The sequence below is a fragment of the Myotis brandtii genome, unplaced genomic scaffold (assembly GCF_000412655.1).
Source record: "Myotis brandtii unplaced genomic scaffold, ASM41265v1 scaffold1092, whole genome shotgun sequence".
Taxonomy (NCBI): Eukaryota; Metazoa; Chordata; class Mammalia; order Chiroptera; family Vespertilionidae; genus Myotis; species Myotis brandtii.
In genome coordinates this window covers 259,599-278,980 of record NW_005353719.1, presented here as the reverse complement: position 1 = coordinate 278,980, position 19,382 = coordinate 259,599, and the positions used below count along the sequence as shown (strand labels likewise).

The window sequence follows — 19,382 nt, the reverse complement described above, 5'->3', positions numbered from 1 at the left end:
AGAGGGAGGTAGGGGGAGAGAGAGAAACATCGATGTGAGAGAGACATATCCATTGGTTACTTCCCTCACACACCCCACCTGAGTTCGGGGATTGAACCTGCAACCCAGGCACGTGCCCTTAACTGAGAATCAAACCCGAGACCCTTTAGTGCAGTGGTTCTCAACCTTGGCTGCACATTAGAATCACCTGGGAATCTTTTTAAAATCCTGATTTCTGGGCCTCATCCTCCGGAAATTCTGTTCCAAAGGACAGAACAAAATTAAATAAGATAAGATTCTGAACCAAGTATAAAGTATAAAATATTTTCTTCACAAAATACATTAGGTTTAATTTAGTCTAGACACCAAATCTTTCAGATGCTATCTTTCTCTTAACCTATTAAGAGTCTAGAGACAGTGATGGTGAACCTATGACACGCGTGTCAGAGGTGACACGTGAACTCATTTTTTTGGTTGATTTTTCTTTGTTAAATGGCATTTAAATATATAAAATAAATATCAAAAATATAAGTCTTTGTTTTACTATGGTTGCAAATATCAAAAAATTTCTATATGTGACACGGCACCAGAGTTAAGTTAGGGTTTTTCAAAATGCTGACACGCCGAGCTCAAAAGGTTCGCCATCACTGCTCTAACCACTGAAAACACTGGCCAGGGCAGCTGCAACCTTTGATTTTCCCACCAGTAATGTAGGAGGACTCCAGTTTCTCCACATCTTCCCCAACACTTGTGTTTTTGTTGTTTTCATGAAGGCCTTGTTTTGGGCCTTTGAAATCCAATGCTTGGGAACTTCCTCAGTTCCTCTTTCTCACCCACATCTGATCTATGAGCAAGCCTTGCCCACCCCACCTTCAATGTTATTCAGAATCTGGCTTTCCCCACTCCCTCAGCACCCAACCAGCCTCAGCTCCCATCGTTGCTGGCTTAGACAGTGCAGTCACCTCCTCCCTGATCTGTGGTTTCCACCCTCAACCCTGCAGTCTCTTCTCTGCCTCAGCCTCCAGAGGACACCTGTGAACATCAGAGTCAGGGCATCTTCCTCCTCTGCTCACAGCCTTTCAGAGCTCCTACCTCACTCAGGATAAAAGCCAGCCCTCCTTGTGGCCTACCAGGACCTGCACAATCACCTTGTCACCTTCCTGTCCTCACCACCCCGTCCTCCCACTCACTCCACTCCAGCCACATGGGCTTCCTCTTTACTCTCCCTCAAACACACCATGCAGTTGACCCCAGGGCCTTTGCACTGGCTATTCTCTCTTCCTAAAATATTCTTCCCCAGGTACTGCATAGCTCCACCCCATCCTTCAGGCATTTATTCAAATGTCTCCTCGTCTGAGAGATCTTTCCTGACTACCCTCCTCAAAATAGCAGTCAGTCCTCACCCCGTCACCATACTGCATCCTCTTCACCTTGCTGGATTATTCTTTATATTGCTCATACCTCCATCAATTATATATTCGTTTCTCATCTGCCAACCCCACTGGAACACCAGCTCCAAGAGCAGGCTCTTGCCTGCTTTGATCATAGTCCTATCCTATTTCTACAACAAGGCCTGGCACAATATATATTTGCTCACTGAATAGTTGCATAGACATAAGTGTGTATATCCTATATAATAAAAGGCTAATATGCAAACCGACCAAACGGGAGAACGACCAGTTGCTATGATGCACACTGACCACCAGGGGGCAGATGCTCAATGCAGGAGCTGCCCCCTGGTGGTCAGTGTGCCAGAAGCCGGGCTTATGGCTGGTCAGTGTGCCAGAAGCCGGGCTTATGACGGGAGCCTCTCCCGCTTCTGTGGCAGTGCTAAGGATGTCTGACTGAGGGACATCCCCTGAGGGTTCTCGGACTGTGAGAGGGCGCAGGCCAGGCTGAGAACCCCCCCCCAGTGCATGAATTTTGTGCACCAGGCCTCTAGCGTGAATATGTGTGTGTGTGTGTGTGTGTGTAGTAGGTGCTCAATAAATACAATAACCGTCTCTAGCGTGAATATGTGTGTGTGTGTGTGTGTGTGTGTAGTAGTAGGTGCTCAATAAATACAATAACCAATGTTCACATAACATGTATTATGCACCCAAATGGTGTCCTAAACGCATTCCACTTATTATCACATCGGTTCCCCTCCTCTATCCAGCCCTTTCAGCAGGTGCCCTCATTTTGTAGATAAGGAAACTGAGGCAGGGAGAAGTTAAGTTGCTTGTCAAGGTCACACAACTCCAAAATAGGAGAGCTGGGATTTGAACCCAAACAGAGCAGTTGTTGGTATGGCTTGGGCCCAGCCCTATGTACACCTCCCCCTACTCCCCCATCTCTTCTCACAGTCATTCCAACAGAACCTGGACTGTGGCAGTGCCTACTGGGCAGAGCTGGGTGACCATCCCCCGGGAACAGTTCACCACATCTGATGAACTCCTTGTCTGGGCAGCCGTGGCGGGCCAGCCTCCCTGGCCCCCAGTCTTCGTGAACCTGGAGACACAAAGTAACAGGCAGGAGGGCGGGTTGCTGTCTAAGGGGTGGGTGGTCCTGAAGCCCAACTCAGTGCACCCTGTCTTCCCCTCCTCAGTGAAGCCAGAAGCCCCGCAACTGGGCCCTGATGTGGACTTTTCAGAGGATGATCCCCTGGAGGCCACTGTCCAATGGTCCCCACCTGCATGGCCACCCCATAAGGTACTGGTCTGCCAGTTCCACTACCGAAGATGCCAGCAGACGGCCTGGACCCTGGTGAGTGTCTAAGTGCTTTCCCGCAACCCTATTCAGGGCGTTAGCCCCAAATCAGAGACCAAGCCCAGAGTGCATTTCTCACCTGCTCCTGAGTCTGTCTGCATCCCACACAAAAGACCTGTACATGTATTTTCTTCAACTAAAAAAATTACGCGTCCCCCCCCCCAATCTATAAATTCCATGCAGTCTCAATCCACAATTCCACTTGGAATTTCTGAGAAAAAATAAACTTCTTGTAGCATCTTTATGAGTGAATAAAAGTACTCAAGTAGCCTATGTTATCCTTAAAATAAGAACAAGAGCACTTAGCATCATTTTACAGATGAAGAGCAGTGCCTGGTTCTCAGTAAACACTCAAAAAGAATTAATAGCCCAGCGGGCATGGCTCAGTGGTTGAGCATGGCTCAGGGGTTGAGCGTTGACCTATGAACCAGGAGGTTCCAGTTCAATTCCCAGTCAGGACACATGCCCGGGTTGTGGGCTCGATCCCCAGTAGGGGGTGTGCAGGAGGCAGCTGATCAATGATTCTCTCTCATCATTGATGTTTCTATCTCTCTCTCCCTCTCCCTTCCTCTCTGAAATAAGAAAATATATATTTTTTTGAAAGAATTAATAAAAGCAGCCGACATGCTGAGCATCAGGTCCGAGGCTAAGCAAGTAGCATGGGTTATTTTTTTTTAATTTTAAAAATATTTTTATTGAACTGTGACCTCCTGGTTCATAGGTTGACACTCAACCACAGAGCCACACTGCCACGCCAGCTGGGCCAGCATGGATTATATTGATAAGAACTTCCAACCTTCCTACATAGCAGATACTTTTAAGATCTTTATTTTATAGTTGGGGAAGCTGAACCTCAGAGAACTTAAGCAATTTTCCCAAGCCCACATGGGAAGAAAGTGGAAAACAACCCCAGGACCATGGAGCCCAGAAGGAGTTGGGGGACCCATCCATGCACTATAAGAGCACACCCCAGAAGATGCATGTCATTTCTGTTCATATCTCATTGGCCAGAACATAGTCATGTGGTCTCACCTCACTGAAAAGGAGGCTGGGAAATGTAGTCTTTATTCTTCATAGCCATGCTCCCAACTACTACTAAGAGGTTGTATTTCCAAAGGAAGCGAGGGAGAATGGATATTAGGGGTAAGCAACTGTCTCAGCCTCAGCTTTTGATGCAAAACACAGTGTAGAGCAGAGCTGTCACTTTGATTATTCATACAATTCAGGGCAATGCAGACTTTGGAATCTGACTGCCTGGGTACGAGTCTCAGCTCCAGCACTTGCCAGCTCTGTGACCTCGGGCAAGTCACTCCCTCTCTCCGAACCTCACTTTCCCTAACCTGTAAGATGGGGGTAATAATAGAATTTACCACCTATTGCTATACCTGACACATAGGGCCCAATTTTTTTTAAAGAATAGTTTATTGATTTGGAGAGAGAGATGAAGGGAGAAGGAGAAAGAGATCGATGTGAGAGTATAACATCTATCAGTTAGTTACCTCCTGCATGGCCCCTACCGGGGATCGAGCCCCTGCAACCAGGGCCTGTGCCCTGACCAGAATCAAGCCTGCAACCTTTCCGTACACAGGACAATGCCCAGCCAACTGAGCCACACCAGCCCGGGAAGGACCGAAGTTTCAAACAAAAGTCCAACGTCTTGGGAACCCTCTCGGTCCCAGGCAAAGCAGGATAGTTGGCCACCCTGATAGTATATAAGATCAATTACTGTCTACTCAGTCCTCAGCCTCATTGCTCTGTCCATCTCTCCCCAGCTGGAACCAGAACTGAAATCCATCCCTCTGACCCCCATTGAGATCCAGGACCTAGAACTAGCCACTGGCTACGAGGTGTCTGGCCGCTGCCGGATGGAGACAGAAGAGGACCTGTGGGGCGAGTGGAGCCCCATTCTGCCCTTCCAGACACTGCCCTCTGGTAAGAGTCTCCTGGCTTCCCCCCAGCACCTTTGTCCCCCCTCCTGGAAGTCTGTCTATTCATGCCCCTTTCATTTGTGCCCCTTCCTCATCCGAAAGATGTCTGGATATCGGGGAACCTCTGTGGGACACAAGATGGACAGAAATCCCTGCTTCTGTGGAAGGTGAGTTGTGGGGACCCGTTATATTTCTCAGCATGTGTCAGGAAACCCCCAAATAGCAATGATGTAAACAAGACAGAGGTTCCTGCCCTCATGAGTTTGCTTCAAGGCTTAAAGGAGGGTGATGATCAGAGAAGTCCTGGCACAGGTCTGGGCCCAGAGCATGCCTCCATCACCTGGGACCTCTGAGCTGAGACTTGAAAATGGGAGCATGTGTTCTAGACAGGGAGACAGAACAAAGGTTTGGAAGCAAGACTAGGCTTAGCTCCACAAAATATAGCAGTGTGCTAAGGGCCCGGATGCTCATGTCAAAAGGACATTATGAGGTAACACACATGGGTACAACAGTCCTCATTGATCCAAATCTGCTCAGTACCTACTATTTTCCAGGTATTGTTAGGCCCTGGCTCACAGTAAATATAGCAAAGCACAAAACAACAAGGCCCTATCTTCTTTTTAAAAAATATTTATTGAATTCTGGCCAGCGGTGCTCAGTCGTTAGAGTGTCAGCATGTGCCAGAAGCAACCAATGGATGTGTCTCTCTCCTTCCCTCCCTGCTCCCTTCTACTCTCTATGAAAAAAATCAATGGAAAAATATCCTTGGGAGAGGATTAACAACAACAACAAAAATTTATTGAGCATTTACTCTTCTTTTTCCTCCAAATATGTTTTTTTTAAGTATATTTTATTGACTTTTTACAGAGAAGAAGGGAGAGGGATAGAGAGTTAGAAACATCGATGAGAGAGAAACATCAATCAGTTGCCTGCTGCACACCCCCACTGGGGATGTGCCCGTAACCAAGGTACATGCCCTTGACCGGAATCGAACCTGGGACCCTTCAGTCCGCAGGCTGATGCTCTATCCACTGAGCCAAACCGGTTAGGGCCCCCAAATATGTTTTTATTTACTTTTTTAGAGAGAGAGGAAGAGAAAGGGCTAGAGAGATAGAAACATCAATGATGAGAGAGAATCATTGATTAGCTGCCTCCTGCATGCACCCTACTGGGGATGGAGCCTGCAACTGGGCATGTGCCCTGACCAGAAATCTAACCGTGACCTCCTGGTTCATAGGTCAACGCTCAACCACTGAGCCATGCCAGCCGGGCTGGAACTGGATTCTAATCCCACCTCTACTGTTAAGCCCCTCTGAGACTCAGTTTCCTCATCTGTAAGGTGGAGCAAACAGAAACCTTTCACTGACTGGTTTGTCAGGTGACCTCCACTGAGACACCCAGTAGGTGTCTGCTAAATGGGAGATACTAACCCCTTCTTTCCCGTATCCCACAGGCCCCCGGGCACTGTGTGCAGGTGAGCTATAGAGTCTGGTTCCAGGCTAAAGGTCAGGACCTGATCCTCCAGGAGACTCCCTGCTGTAGCTCCTCCATCCCAACCCAAGCGGAGTGGGTTGCAGTGTCCGTCGTCAATGCCACAAACTGGGAGCATCTCACCAACCTTTCTCTGGTCTGCTTGGGTAAGAGGCTGTGAATGTCCTCCACTCAGTGCCCTGGAAGTGCCAGGAGGGGGCCTCCTGAATGGGCCGCTGAGACTTCTTCCCCCTGCCCTATAGGTTCAGACTCTGCCCCTCGTGGTGTGGTGGTCAGCCGCATTGCTGGGAGCACAGACCTGCTGGTGACTTGGCAGCAGGGGTCCGGGGAGCCACAGGAGCATGTGGTGGACTGGACTCGAGACGGGGAACCCCTGGAGGACCTCAACTGGGTCCGGCTTCCCCCCGGGAACCTCAGCGCTCTGTTGCCAGGTGAGGCCCCGCTACACCTGGTCTCCCATCCCAGCTGCTGGAGAGCAGACTGATGGATGAGTATGCAGGGAAGAGTGTGATGCTTAAGTATCATTAATTCATCGACCACCCCCTGTGTGCCGGCATCTATTCTAGACACTGGTACACAGTGGTGGCAGCTGACATCTATTGGCATTTACCATAAGCATTAAATCATTCAAACTTCCTTATAAAACAGGTTTCTGCTATCCCCATGATGGATTTACAGATGACAAGAAAGGCCCAGGGTGGTTAAGCAACTTGCCTGAGGTCTCACAGCAAGTAGGTGGTAGAACAAGGATTTAAATGACATAGTCAGGCTCCTGAAGCCAAACCCTGAGCCATCACTCTCAGCAACATTCTTGTGGGACAGGCAGCCAATGAAACAAGAGCGAGTACTTATAATGTCATTGGAGCAAAATAAATCAGTGTCAGGGGAAGGAGGGAGAATCGCTGTTTTAGAAAGAAAGGTTAGGAAAGGCCTCTCTGGGAAAGTGGCATTTGAGCTAAGGCCTAAAGGAGGTGAGAAAGGGAGCCATGAGGATGGCTGAGGAGAAGACAAGAGGGAATAGACAGTGTAAAGGCCGTGAGGCAGGGATATATCTGATGTGTTAGAGTCAGTAAGGAGGGCAGTGTGGCAGGAGTGGAATGAGTGAGCGGGAGAGTGGGAGGAGGTGAAGGCAGGGAGGCAATGGGAGACAGTAGGAGGTAATGGGCCGAGTGTGCAGGGACATATGGGCCACAGGGAGGATTTTACCTTTTTTGTCTCAGTGAGGTGAGAGACACAGAGGATTTTGAACAGAGGAAGGAGGTGCCCTGACTCAGGTGCTCACAGGCACCCTCTGGCTGATGTGGTGGGAGGGACATACTGGGTTGAGGGGTGGGGAGGTGGAAGTTGAGAGAAGGAACTGTACTAGTCCAGGCCAGAGATGATGATGGCTGGACCAGGTGGGGACTGAGGTGGGGAGAGAAGCAGGCAGGTTCTGGTTGGGGAAGTCTTGGAGCAGATTTTTGGGGACCCATTTGACATATTTGCATCTGAGGCTTATCCACGTGGAGTTGTCCAGGAGACTGTCAAATGCTCCGGTCTTGGGCCAGCAATGAGTTCTGAGCCGGGGCTTGATACTGGGGAGGCCTTCCTTCGGGTTGAGAACTTGGGAGAGCTTGAGAAGGTGTTGAGTGAGAAATGTAGGAGAGAGTCCTGAGGCCCATAAGCATATATGGCCGAAAGAAGAGGAGCCTCAATTCTGAAACATTCCCAGTTTGGAAAGGCCATGCAGCAGCAGTGGTTTTGAGGAGGGACTTCAGGAACCTCACTTACCCGTGATGGGTGGTGTCAGGGCCCCCATCCTAGCCCAGTGTTTGACCATCTCCCAGCCTCCAGCATTTCCTGGCCTGAGGCCAGTTTCTGGTCCCTGAAACCTTTTTCCTGCTGGTAGAAGGCTGGAAGTGCAGGGAGTTAAGCTGCTTCAGGTGCAGCCCTGACCATCCTATCTAATAATAGACAAACATGGTAACTGACCGTACCTTCGCTACGCCTCCCATTGGCTAACCAGTGCGGTATGTAAATTAACCATCAACAAAGATGACGGCTAATTTGCATACTGCAGGCAGGGCAGGTCAGCGCCCCCGCCCCGCCTCCATCCAGGCCTGCTATCTGCGACCTGGGGTGGCGGGCGTCCCGAGTGCGACCCGACCCGGGGCAGCCAGGCAGGGCAGCAGCAATCCACCGGCCCACCCGGCCACTGTCCGGGTGTCCCATGTGCAACCCGACCCGGGGCGGCCGGGCGGGACAGCGTGGCTCCTCTGTCACCCCAGTTTCCTCATCACAGCTCCCTTGGGGGCCTAAGCCTTCAGTTGGACATCCCCCAAGGGCTCCCTGGCTGCCAGAAGGATGTCTGACTGCAAGCTTAGGCCTGATCCCCCGGGGAGTGGGCCTAAGTCAACAGGTGGACATGCCCCAAGGGGTCCTGGACTGCAAATGGGCACAGGCCGGGCTGAGGGACCCCCCCCCAGAGTGCACAAATTTTTGTGCACCGGGCCTCTAGTTAACAAATAAAGGGTTGGCGGATAAATACCCAGCTCCCTCCTCCAACAAGATGGGTCTCAGGCATGTGCTCTCTGCTGCCTCCCAGAGACCACCAGCAGGAGTGAACCCCCCGTTACCCACAGCAGGAACTTGTTTGCAGACGCACAGTTTACCAGCTGCTTTTCTTTCCCTATTTCTCTTCCCCGCTGGCCCTCTGGGTGTTTTCTGGGGTTACTTCCCAGAGAAATGACTTATACTCGGATCTTGTTCTTCTGGAGACCCAAATGAAGGAAATACATAGGGGAGGACAAGCCAATTCAAACTGGACTTTGCTCCTCCCCACTTTCCCACAGGGAATTTCGAAAAAGGGGTCCCCTACCGGATCACAGTGACAGCAGTCTCTCCTGGGGGCTTGTACCCTGCCCCCTCAGTCTGGACGTTCAGAGAGGAACTAGGTAAGCAATGGGGCTGGAAGATGGAGGGTCTGGAACGCTGGCAGACCTTGACCCACTGGCTTTGTCCCCAGCACCTTTAGTGGGACCAGCGCTTTGGAGACTCCAGGATGCTCCCCCAGGGACCCCCACCTTAGCGTGGGGACAGGTCCCAAGGCACCAACTTCGGGGCCATCTCACCCACTACACCTTGTGTGCGCAGAGTGGGACCAGGCCTTCCGTCTGCATGAATGGTGAGCTTTTCTGCCTCCTGCCCCCTGCTCCCAGACCCCACAAGGCCCACCCACCAGTTTACCTCACCCCTTGTCCTCAGATGGGCCCCTTTGGTTCCCTCTCAGTCCTTGGGAGAACACATGATGTCATCTGTTCCCTAGTGGACAATAACCCTGGTGGCTCTCTAAGTAATGGACTGTCATTTGGCCATTAAAAATAAAGACTCCAATCTATATTTATTGATATTGAAAGATGCCTGTCATATTTTATTAAGTGAAAAAGATAAAAGGATTCAAAACTCTGGGATGGTTCCATTTTTGTAAAATAGACCAGCATTGAGCAAAGCTGAGGCAGAAATGTGAAGAAAAATTTCCCTCAGTGCCAACAGGATTGTAGGATTACATATGATTTTTATTTCTTTTTCATACTTTTGGGTATAGGCTAAATTTTTACTCTGTGCACAAATTCCTTCTTAAAAATATATTACCCTTTTTTTCTAATTACAAAAACTATCTGTGCTTGTTACAAAAGCTGACACACATCATCAAGAATATCAGCATTTCGTCATTTCACTGATACTGACAACACAGCTTCCAGGTTTTTTTATGTGTATGTTAACATACATAGGAGTTGGTGTTTTGAAGATTTTTACCATTTTATGATAGAAAATTTCAAGCACATACAAAAGTAGGGAAAAGATAACAAATCCTCCTCTATCCACCGCCCAGCTTTAGTAATTACCTCCATTTTGCCAATCTTGTTTAAATTTACAACCCCTCCCCCCCACACACACACACTTTTTTTCCTAGAGTCTTTGGTATCATTTCACCCCTAAACACATTAGTACTTCACATTTGTTCCTAATTGATAATGCCTACTTTTTAACATAATTACTTTGCCACAATTGTATCTTGCAAACATATATAGATATAGATATAGATATATAGATCATTAGGTTAAAAATTATATATATATATTATTAAATATACATACATGTATATTGTCATTATTATTAAAAGAGGACCATGTTATAGGCTACTAGAGGCCCGGTGTATGAAATTTGTGCATGGATAGGGTCCCTAGGCCTGGCCAGCGATCAGGGCCGATCTGTGGGGTGACCGGTGGGGCAATCAGGGGGGCCCCCCACTGGCACCCACCTTGGCCGGTCTGACACCACCTGTTTGCCAGCCCCGCCCCCCACTGCCACTGCTGGTTGCCTCCCTCTGTGGGGTGACTGGCCAGGTGATTGGGGCCCCCCTGCTGGCACCTGCCTTGGCTGGCCTGGGGCCTACGGGCTGGGGGCAGCTCCTGCTTTGAGCATCTGTCCCCTGGTGGTCAGTGCGCATCATAGCGACCAGTCATTCCACTGTTCAGTTGATTTGCATATTAGGCTTTTATTATATAGAACTAGAGGCCCAGTGCACAAAATTTGTGCACGGAGTGTAGAGGTCCCTCAGCCCGGCCTGCACCCTTTCCAATCCGGGACCCCTCGGGGGAAGTCCGATTGCCTGCCTGCCTGATCACCCCTAATCACTCTGCCTGCCTGATGGCCCCTAACTGCTCTCCCCTGCTGGACTTATCACCCCTAACCGCCTCTGCCTCGGCCCCTGCCACCATGGCTTTGTCCAGAAGGACTCCCAGAAGATGTCTGGTCTTATTAGCATATTACCCTTTCATTAGTATAGATAGTTTGGCCCATGAATCTTATGACTGTGATGTTTTGCAACTTTCTTTTTTTCACCTGATGACTTTGTTTGGACATCTTTCTTTGGCAGTATATCTTGATCCCTGTTCATGTCTCCTATAATTCTATAACAAACCAAAAAGCTACTTCCTCTTTTGGCTTAAAAACAAAAAAAAAGAGCAATTCAGTAAAAAAGTAAACAGAAATAGCTTAGGGAGGTCCAAATGTCTACCCTGGGTCTAAGGAGACTTCCTCCACTGGGTTCTGTTTAGGTAAGGGATATGATACTCATTTATTCTTTTGTTTATTCAAATCTATATTATTTTCTTTTTTTAATATATTTTATTGATTTTTTTACAGAGAGGAAGGGAGAGGGATAGAGAGGTAGAAACATCGATGAGAGAGAAACATCGATCAGCTGCCTCCTGCACACTCCCCACTGGGGACGTGCCCGCAACCAAGGTACATGCCCTTGACTGGAATCGAACCTGGGACCCTTGAGTCCGCAGGCCGACGCTCTATCCACTGAGCCAAACCAGTCAGGGCCTATATTATTTTCTTAGTGCTTGCTATGTGTCAGGCTGATCCATGTACTGGGATTATGGCTCTTGTGGGACTCTTTCTAATGGAGGACACACAGGCATAGACAAAGTAAATAGTATCTAACCAGTGTGTCAGATGGTGTGAAGTGCTGGGTACAGTATGAAGCAGGGACGATGGGTTGTGAAGGAGGTGCAGTTTTACATGTGATGGAGTGAGGGAAGGCCTCCCTGAGGAGGCAACATTTGTGCAAAGACCTGAAGGTGGGAGCTGTGTTGTGGGGGAGAATGTTGCAGGAGAAAAAGCACATACAAAGGTCCTGAGGTAGGACTTGACTGCCTTCCCACCCTTTCTGGGTTTGTCCTTCAGTGAGTGGCAGCACCCAGAAAATCACCCTGCCTGACCTTCCCTCGGGGCCCTGTGAGCTGTGGATGATGGCATCCACCATCGCAGGACAGGGCCCACCTGGCCCCAGCCTCCGGCTTCACCTACCAGGTAGGGGCTGGGGTGGCACTGCTGTAGTAGGGGGCATGCTTCATTTGAAGGGCATATGGAATGATTCTCTGGGCTTTCATGACTGGGCAACCTTTTGACTTGGGGGGGGTGGCTATTGATGATGCATTTTGATTCTGCTAAATACTGCTGTGGGTTATCAGGCAATGTGTATCTCTGACCATGTCACCCACCCCTCACCTTGACCTCTGACCGATTATTGCTCTGTTCACAAGCCCACTCCCACCCCAAGATTTTCCTCACCCCTTGCCCCTACTCATTTCCTGCCTCCCTCATGCAAGCCTGGCACATCAATGAGCCTTAACTGACTTCTCCCTGCTCCTGGTGTCTAACTGTTCTTCTGCCCCTCTCCCCCAGATAACACCCTAAAGCTGAAAGTTCTGCTAGGTGTCCTCCTGTGGGGCTTGCTCCTGATGGGCTGTGGCGTGAGCCTAGCCAACTCTGGAAGGTGAGGCAGTCAGACATGTGGGTCTCTGCCCAGTAGGAAGGGCAGCTGGGCAATAGCTGAACTTCCAGGGTGAGGGGACACCCCACATTCCTAGACCCTGCAACCTGGGCATGGGTATTCTCTGGATTCCCTTCCCTGACCCTTACCTGCTTGCCAGGTGCCTCCACCTGTGGCACAAGATACTCCCCCGTTGGGTCTGGGAGGACATCCCCGATCCTGCCAACAGCAATTCCAGCCAGCCCCACGTAGAGGTGAGCAAAAAAGACTGGCTTGTCAGGAATCTCCAGGAGGTTGGGGGATGCTGGGACAGTGGGGAGTGGGTGGGAGCACTGAGGGAAAATGGGGCTCATAATCTCAGCCTCCTCTCTTCCCAGGAGGTACCCCAGGCCCAGCCCCCTGGGGACTTGCCCACCCTGGAAGTGGAAGAGATGGAGCCGCTACCAGTTATAGAGTCCCCCCAGGTCTCCTCCCGGCTTGATTCTGGATATGAGAAACACTTCCTGCCCACACCTGAGGAGCTGGGCCTTCTGGGCTCACGGCGCCCAGGCCCCAGGTTCTGGCCTGAAATGACCCCAAGCCAGGAGACGGGGTGCTCCTTTGACAGCTGAAGACACTGAGGCTCAGAGAGGCTGAGCCACTTGCCTAAGGATACCCAGGCAGAAAGAGCTGAGTGAGACCGAAGGACTCGGACAGAGAAGGCCTGGCCCTTGAGGGAATGGACGGATGGCTGAGGGAACAAAGGAGAATATACGAAATCCAGAGTGGCAGCCACCTCCCCAAATCTGTCCTGCTGCTGTAACAGAACTGTAACCAAGTGCACTCGCAGCCTCCCTTGCTGCTAGGTGTGGCCACGCACGGAGTTCTCACCAATGGAATGTGAGCAGAAATGACTCATGCCAAAGCTGGGACTGGATGGAGCTCCTCCATATTCTCTTTCCTTTTCCATGAGCTGGAAAAACATCAACATGCCCATAATTTAGCTTCAGCCAGACCCAAGAGAAAGGTGAGGACAAGAAAATCAAAGGAACTTGAGTCCCCAAGTGACTGCATGGATCAGAAATAAACTTAACGTTTTTATAGTTACTGTAGCCTGAGGTCTTTTGTCACAGCAGCTGCACCTATACATTCACTGACTCATAATCTTTTGATTCTAGCCAAATGAAGCCCTCAATTTCCCACCAGGAGATGATAAGGTGGTTCTGTGCCAAAAACACACACATTCGAGCTGTCCCAATGCTTTAATATTTTATTTTCAAGTATAAAGGTTCAGTTGGAGAAGGGAGCCAGGGTCACAGGCAGTGGGCAAGGGGTCCAGAAGCCCAGGTGGAGGTGGAGGTGTGGGCCAGCAGGCTCCCAGATGCCATGGCCAGTCCCATATGCCCTGTCTGTGCCTGGGAACCCTCTGCTGGCTGCCAAGAGGCCGAGGTAGCTGTGAGAAGAGCGAGGCGTGGGGTGGAGGGCATGGACTCACATCACCGCACAACACTGGCACGTCTTTTGCTTAGGGCCACTTGCCTCTTCACCCGCAGGCGGAGCAGAGGGCTCGGGCTGCTGGGCAGGTGCATAGGTGGGCACGGGGTGGGCACTGGGGTTGGCCTTCGGCTCCTCCACCGGAAGCAGTGGCTGGCACTCGGTGGGCTGTTCGGGAGCTGGGGTCTCTGCCAGGAGGGGTGTGGCATCCCCTGAGGGGTCCTGGCCCTCAGCAGGGGTTTGAGGCTTCACTGCTTCCTCCTCCGGCGGGCCTTCCTGCTTCTCCTGGGACTGCTGTGGTCCTTCCTCCTCTGGCCTTAGCTCTTCCTTGGCCCCCAGGGCAGCCCCTGCCTCACTCACCTCCTCTGCCTGACCTTCTTCTCCAATTCCAGGCTTTCTCTGCTCTTCTGGACTCACATCTTCCTTCACCTCTTGGCTCTTCTCTGCCTCCAACGGCTCCTCACCTCCTGTTCTCTCTGCCTCCAATGGCTCCTCACCTCCTGTTCTCTCTGCCTCCAACGGCTCCTCATCTCCTTTTTTCTCTTCATCCCGTGGCTCCTCAGCTCTTGTTCTCTCTACTGTTAGTGATCCCTCACCCTCCGTCCTCTCTGTCGTCAATGGTTCTTCAGTCGCCTCTAGCTTTCCTTCATCTCCCGTCTTCTCTACAACCTGTGCCTCCTCAACTCCCTTCTCCTCCGCCCCGAGCGTTTCCTCACCTCGTTCCTTCTCAGGCCTCAATGACCCCTCAACTGCCTTGCTTTCTACTCCCAGTGGCTCCTCAACTTCCTTCTCCGCCTCCAGCGTTTCCTCACCTCCACGCTGTTCTGTCCCCAATGGCTCCTCACCTCTTTCCCTCTCTGCCCTCAAAGGTCCCTTCGTTTCCTCACTTTCTGCTGGCAGTGCTTCCTCATCGCCTTCCCTCTCTGTCTCCCCCTTTCCCTCCCCTCCTCTCCTCTCTGGCTTCAAGGGTTCCTGCCTGCCTTTCTTCTCCGCCACCAGCGACATCTCTATTCCTTCCCACTCTGCCGCTGCCTTTTCCTCACTTCCTTTCTTCCATGTGCCCAGGGACTCCTCTGCCTGTCTCCTCTCCATTTCCCAGGTCTCCTCGCCTCCCAACCTCCCCACCCCCAGAGGACTCTCCTCTCCTCCCTCCTTCCCTAGGGCCCTCGGCCCTTCCAACCCTTCCACCAGCAGTTCCTCCCAGTCCTCGCTGAGGGTCACTCTCTCCACCCAAATAAAGGACCCCTCCTCTCCTCCAGAGCCCCGCTGCCTGAAGCCATCAGGGCTGCCCCTGGGGGGCCCTTCCCCTTTTCCACAAGCTGCTCCCTCCAGTCCCTCCTGGAGTCTCGGGGAGCTGGTCTGTGCCGTCTGTGGGCCCCTGCCGGCCTCCCCTGAAGCCTCTGAGTCGCTGCCCTCTGTGCCGCCCACCCCTTCCCAGACCACCTCCACGACACCCCTGTCCTCCTTCACCCAGGACGGGAGCTGGGGACGGCTGGCTTCCAGTCTGTCCCCAATGGCCTCCAGCACCATCTCCTCTACCTTAGCCTCCAGCTCTGGGCCCGTGGCCCCCCTGGCACAGTCCTCTGTAGCCCTCAGCCCTTCCCATACCACCTGTACCACACCCCCTCCTTTGGCCTCACCCACCCCCCCATACGCTGCTGTCACCCCCTGATTGTGCTCCTGCTCCAGAGGGGGGCTGGGCCTGGGGCAGGGGCCATTGGCTTCTGAGGAGACCCCTGCTGCCCCAGGGACCTGCCTCAGGGCTGGCAGAACCCCAACAGCCTCATCTCTGGGCTCAGTCAGGGACTCCAGGGATGTGCCCACTGGTTCTGCTGGCAAAGAGGCTCTCCTGTTCAGATCAGTCTGACCTGGGGAAGTCAGAGGAAGGCAGAAGAGAGGGAAGGTGACAGGGTGAGATTCAGGCCACCCAGATGCAGGTCCCTCCTCTTGGGACCCCCAGACCTAGGGGCAAAAATACCCACCTTCAGTACCTGCCTCCACAGTGGGCTGGGAGAGTGGACGAGGACCCTGCAGGAATAACAGAGCCAAGGTCAGGCCATCCCATGTCTTCACTTCTGGCCTCCTGCATGCCAGTACCCCTCCCCTGCTCAAACACCCTCCATGGCTCCCCATTACCTTCAGTACCAAACCGTCTACTGCATCTCAGCCTTCCTCATCCATCTTACTGCCCTCTGCTCCAGTGCCTTGTGCACAGTAGGTGCTTAATACTGTCATGCAGCTAATATTCTATATTGGGCATCTACTGTGTTGACAGCTACTGAGATTGCCATAAGGGACACGTAAGCCTTTTGCTATTAGAACAGACACTCCAAACACGTTTGGAGGGCAGCCCACTGTGCTGGGACACTGGAGGGCTGAGTCCCTCCCTGAATCTGCCCCTCACTTGCTATGTAACCTTGGAAGAGACGCTGTCACCTCTGGGCCTCTGTTTTCCTGTCCGTAAAATAAGGCACTTGAGCAAGAGATGATGGGCACTTTGATGACCTTTCCTCTGGTTTCCAAGGCACCTGAGGGAGCCAGTCATCTTCCAGAGGCTTTGGCTGCTGATAGGGGTTGACCCCAGGGCTGGCGACAAATTTCCAGCTGCCCACATGGCCCTGCCCCAGCATGCTGTTCCTTCACTGTGTGGCCCGGAGCAGTCTGGCTTGCCAGTGATGTCACTGTTGGCGAGACAGTGACTTCAGGAGGCAAAAATAATACATTCCGGCCCGGCCAGCGTAGCTCAGTGGTTGAGCATCGACCTATGAACCAGAAGGTCACGGTTCGATTCCTGGTCAGGGCACATGCCTGGATTGCAGGCTGAATCCCCAGGGGAGGCATGCATAAGGCAGCTAATCAATGATTCTCTCCCATCTTTGATGTTTCTATCTCTATTTCCCTCTCCCTTCTTCTCTGAAATCAGTAAAAATACATTCCCATGGGAGTAGGCAGGTCATAAATACAAATAAATAAACATATAATGCCAGGGAGTGAGGACTTTGGCAGGAAAAAGGAAAGCAGGATGAGAGGTTAAGGAGTCCCTGGGAGGTGATGGGGTGCCTCCTTTACTGTAGGTATAAGATGCAGGAGGGCTTCTGGGAAGACATGACATTAAACAGAAACTTGAAAGATGAGAAGAGCCAGCCTTGAGTCAAGAGGTGGGGAAGGGCATTCCAGGCAGAGGGAACAGCAAAGGCCCTGATGCTGCAATAAGCTAGGCAAGTTCAAGGAACAGAAAAGAGGGTCAGTATGGCTGGAATGGAGTGACGAAGGAAGAGAGAGGAAGATGGGCTCAGGGAGGGGAGCTGGGGACAGCCATACAGAAAGCCTAGGCCAGGCTCTGTGGATCTCCTCACAGTTCTCTGATCCTAATCTCTTTCCAGCCTCCATGCCTTTACAGAGTCTGTCCTCTGCCTGGAATTCCCTTCCCCTCCTGTCTGGCCCTCACCCAGATTCAGCATAAATGTCATTGCCTCCAGGAAGCCTTCCCTGAATCCTCAACCTCACTAAGGTGCTTCCTCTGAGCTCCCTCGTGCCAGGGCTCCCTACTCACACTCTTTGCACCCCATCTCCTCATCTGGACTGTGAGCTCCCTTGAGCGAGGAAGCATGCCTTGTGCATCTCTGGCAAGAAAGTTTTGGCTTATATATAAACACACACACACACACACACACACACACACACACACACACCTAACAAGTGCTTCCCATGCTGATTAACAGATCTTCTCCTCTGTCTTATGACAGGCACTTGGGAGCTAAGGGAAGACATCAGGGAGAGGTGGAGACTATGGAAAACCCGCACCTCACAGTGACCCGGCACTAATGTGGCAGGATCTTTGGGCTCCAGGGTAACCCAGACCGCCAGATCTTACTGCAAAGTATCCTGGCTTTGAAAATTCTGTGTAGAGCATGTGGATTCTATCTTAATAAAGGCGTTACCAAGATGGAAAAAAAACACACCCAAACCTGTGTAGATGCCTCAAAGCCTAAGTGCATCTCATGGTGACCTGTTCCCACCTTTGAGACTGGATTCCATGAGCACTCCTCCACATTTCCTGCCTCCTTCCTCATTCGGACCATAAGACGAACTATATATCAAAACATTCTGTTGTGCCTGTTCCCAGTGTTAAGCTGAGATCTTGTGGACCCTCCCTCATACCTCTTCCGGTGTGTGCTGATATTCTTTCCAGAGACAGGAAAACTGAGGCTTGGATAAGGAAAATGTCTTGCCCAAGAACAAAGAAGTAGAGGACCAAGCAACTAAACTGTACTTGCAGCGGTTCTGCTTGGAGCCCTGTGGCCACCCCCTCCCCAACCATTTGCTCTTCCTCACCTGTCGGCGCCAGGTGGGCCTGCCAGAGGGCTTGTGCTGGGCACCTGTGGACGCACTTTGCAACAGCTGCAGCTGAGATTGGAGTCTGGAAGAAAGGGGGCTGCTGGGAGGCGAGTCCCCAGGTTCAATGGATCCCTCCCACCCCCAGTCTCAATTTGCCACCTCCTGGGAGTGGACCCAGGGTCCTGGCCTAGCCAGTCTGGGGCCAAGGCGGCAGGCAGGGACCCCACTCACGTGAACAAGCTGTCTTCCAGGTTCCGGATGCGGTCCTGCGCTTGGCCCTCGGGGGTCTGGGGGTCCTGCAAGGTGGCTTCCTCCGGTCCCTCGGGTCCCTCAGCCCCGTCCATTAGCCACCGCTCCCGAAGAGACTTCCTCTGGGCATGGAAAGGGGCTCCAGCTGGCCATATGGACTTCCCTGCCCTGTGCAGGGTCCTCCCCCCCCTCCGCCCCCACCCCCCCGAGGCTGGGCAGATTTCTCATAGCCCCACAATGACTCAGATGGGACAGACATTTCTCCTCAGACTGGATACACGCCCTCATTGCCGCCTCAACACTACTAGTGGGTGAGACACCCCGTTACCAGCCCATCGCTTCCCTGGGCTGCAAAAAGCACCCATCATCCTCCCGAACCCTTCCAGAATAGGACAAACTTCCCCAAAGGTGAAATCAGTCTCTTCTGGCCCCTCCCTACCGCAAAGTTGGACGAGCACTTTCACTGTCCCCATTCTCTTCCCAAAGGTGGCACGAGTGTCCCCTTCACCACCATCACCTATTCTCACACAGAGGGAAAGACAGCCGCCCCCAAAGCTGGAACCAGTGCCCCCAACTGCACCCTCAAAATTAGACAGGCTCCTATGGTCCCGCGAACCGACTCTCACAGGTACCCTCCCCACACACACACACACACACGCTTCCTGGCCCAGGCTGGGCAGGCGTCCCCCCTCGCCACCCACCAACCTTGAGCCGCTCCACGCGGAGTTTCTCCTCCTCCAGCTCCCCGCGCGCCGCGCGGATCTCTTCCTGCAGCCGCCGCTTCTCCTGCGCACAGAGGATGGAGCTGCCCGCCGGCCGGGTGGGACCACCTCCTCCCCTTTGGCCCTCCC

General features: G+C 52.0%; 2 protein-coding genes across 3 annotated transcripts in view; one reads left to right on the top strand and one right to left on the bottom strand.

The window, feature by feature from the left end:
• The first annotated feature begins 2,031 nt into the window (after positions 1 to 2,031).
• LOC102254219 (interleukin-27 receptor subunit alpha) lies at positions 2,032 to 13,557 on the top strand. 2 transcript variants are annotated; one of them, XM_005857264.2, is made up of 12 exons: positions 2,048 to 2,482; positions 2,567 to 2,724; positions 4,500 to 4,659; positions 4,758 to 4,822; positions 6,109 to 6,292; positions 6,389 to 6,577; positions 8,978 to 9,079; positions 9,151 to 9,309; positions 11,883 to 12,008; positions 12,384 to 12,474; positions 12,632 to 12,725; positions 12,849 to 13,557. In XM_005857264.2, exons 1-12 carry the CDS (start codon positions 2,287 to 2,289, stop codon positions 13,080 to 13,082), a joined length of 1,758 nt encoding a protein of 585 aa, XP_005857326.2. In that variant the 5' UTR covers positions 2,048 to 2,286; the 3' UTR covers positions 13,083 to 13,557. The 2 variants fall into 2 exon arrangements, with proteins under 2 accessions (XP_014398810.1, XP_005857326.2); XM_014543324.1 differs by lacking the exons at positions 8,978 to 9,079; positions 9,151 to 9,309 and having other exon boundaries at positions 2,032 to 2,482.
• A 145-nt stretch (positions 13,558 to 13,702) lies between these two features.
• The window catches only part of PALM3 (paralemmin 3), a 9,504-nt gene continuing 3,824 nt past the window's right edge, over positions 13,703 to 19,382 (bottom strand). Inside the window, exons 3-7 of the mRNA XM_005857262.2 lie at positions 19,237 to 19,317; positions 18,514 to 18,653; positions 18,280 to 18,364; positions 15,927 to 15,972; positions 13,703 to 15,812 (exon numbers count right to left, since the gene is read on the bottom strand). Coding sequence (XP_005857324.1) covers positions 13,942 to 15,812; positions 15,927 to 15,972; positions 18,280 to 18,364; positions 18,514 to 18,653; positions 19,237 to 19,317 — 2,223 coding nt within the window. The 3' untranslated portion in view covers positions 13,703 to 13,941. The remainder of the gene's footprint in view (positions 15,813 to 15,926; positions 15,973 to 18,279; positions 18,365 to 18,513; positions 18,654 to 19,236; positions 19,318 to 19,382) is intronic.

Coding starts and splice junctions, on each gene's coding strand:
- LOC102254219 (XM_005857264.2), top strand. CDS start 2,287: ATGTACACCTCCCCCTACTCCCCCATCTCTTCTCACAGTCATTCCAAC. Junction 6,578..8,977: donor CCTCAGCGCTCTGTTGCCAG/GTGAGGCCCCGC, acceptor ACTTTCCCACAG/GGAATTTCGAAAAAGGGGTC. Junction 12,726..12,848: donor CCAGCCAGCCCCACGTAGAG/GTGAGCAAAAAA, acceptor CTCTCTTCCCAG/GAGGTACCCCAGGCCCAGCC.